This window comes from Aplysia californica, unplaced genomic scaffold (assembly GCF_000002075.1).
Source record: "Aplysia californica isolate F4 #8 unplaced genomic scaffold, AplCal3.0 scaffold01169, whole genome shotgun sequence".
Classification (NCBI taxonomy): domain Eukaryota; kingdom Metazoa; phylum Mollusca; class Gastropoda; order Aplysiida; family Aplysiidae; genus Aplysia; species Aplysia californica.
In genome coordinates, this window is record NW_004798439.1 from 163,997 (window position 1) to 165,311 (window position 1,315).

At 41.0% G+C, this 1,315-nt stretch overlaps 1 protein-coding gene across 1 annotated transcript in view; it reads right to left on the reverse strand.

Moving 5' to 3' along the window:
- Positions 1-1,315, reverse strand: part of LOC101861335 (CD109 antigen) — a gene marked incomplete at its 5' end in the record, with an annotated part of 40,801 nt that overhangs the window by 33,863 nt on the left and 5,623 nt on the right. The window contains 1 exon segment of the mRNA XM_013090187.1: positions 425-616. Within this exon segment, the coding sequence (XP_012945641.1) occupies positions 425-616 (192 nt within the window).

Consider the following 1,315-nt stretch of genomic DNA (forward strand, 5'->3'; position numbering starts at 1 on the left):
TTGTGGCAGTACTTGTGGTAGTGATGGTAGAGAGTGCTGTGGTGCAGTGGTTAATTTTTTTTGCTGGTGTTACCAAAAGTTGCCGTTGGTTTTTTGGTGTTGTCATGATATTGTTATTTGATTATTGCTATTTTTAGAAGTGGTAATGGTGATGGGAATGCTGCTGCTTCTGCTGCCGCCACTGATGATGTTGGTTGTGCTGTTGCAGTTTTTATTGTTGTTGTTGTTGTTGTTGTTGTTGTTGTTGTTATTGTTGTTGTTGTTGTTATTGTTGTTATTGTTATTGTTGTTGTTACTGTTGTTGTGAGTGGTAGTGGTAATGGTAGTGGTGATGATATTGTTGTTGTTGTTCTTTGTGGTGGAGGTGGTGGTGGTGGTGGTGGTAGTGGCAGTGCTGATGGCATTGTTGTTGTTGTTAATTCACCTCATTTTCGAAGATTCCCTCCACGCTGAAGGCCAGACTGTCAGCCACAACTTCATCACTACCACGACTGTAGTACGCCAGCAGGTGTCCTGTAGGTGCCATAGCTGGAGTCACGGGCAGTTCAAAGTCCACAGACTTCTGGAAGTTTGCGTGCACCAATCCGTAGGAGACTACGACCCCACGTGACATAACCTGATCAGAGATCGCACAACAAAGTTTGATTATGAGACTTATACCCAGTGCACTCTGCCAATCGAATTTATCGGACAGATTTGGTGCCAGACATAGTTTCCTTCATGGAAGGGGCAAAAACAACAATGTTGGCACAATTCGACCTGTTTGACTTGCGATCTTGAACAAAAAGAAGCTCGTTTGATTTTGAATGCAACAGTCGAATTTAGCAGAATTCGATCGCTTAGTGCAAAATTAGAGCTATTGCCCCATCAATGAAGGAAAATCTGGTTGGCCCCGAATTAGTCCAAATGTGATTGGCAGTGGGCACTGGATATTACGCACTACGAAATCCTTTGAGGACGCCCTGTTTTGTGGCACTTAAAAAGAGAACCCTCACTTCGTCTATTGATGAATCAGATATATTATGTGTCCTCTACGTCCTTTAAGAGATTATTACTATAAACAAGTATAGGACTACAGATAAACGGAGTAAATAAAAAAGACAGATGAAAGGAAGAAAAAACAAGAATGTTGGCAAAATGTTTTAATGTCAAATAAATACACATTTGCGATTAAACTGTTAGTGGATCTTTTTCCGAACTTTTGGGAAGGAAAGGTAATTCGTGTTGATAGGTATTTAGCCTATTTGTAAGTCTAAACTGGCAAACTAGTGATAAGAGAGTGAGAGAGAGAGAGAGAAAGAGAGAGAGAGAGAGA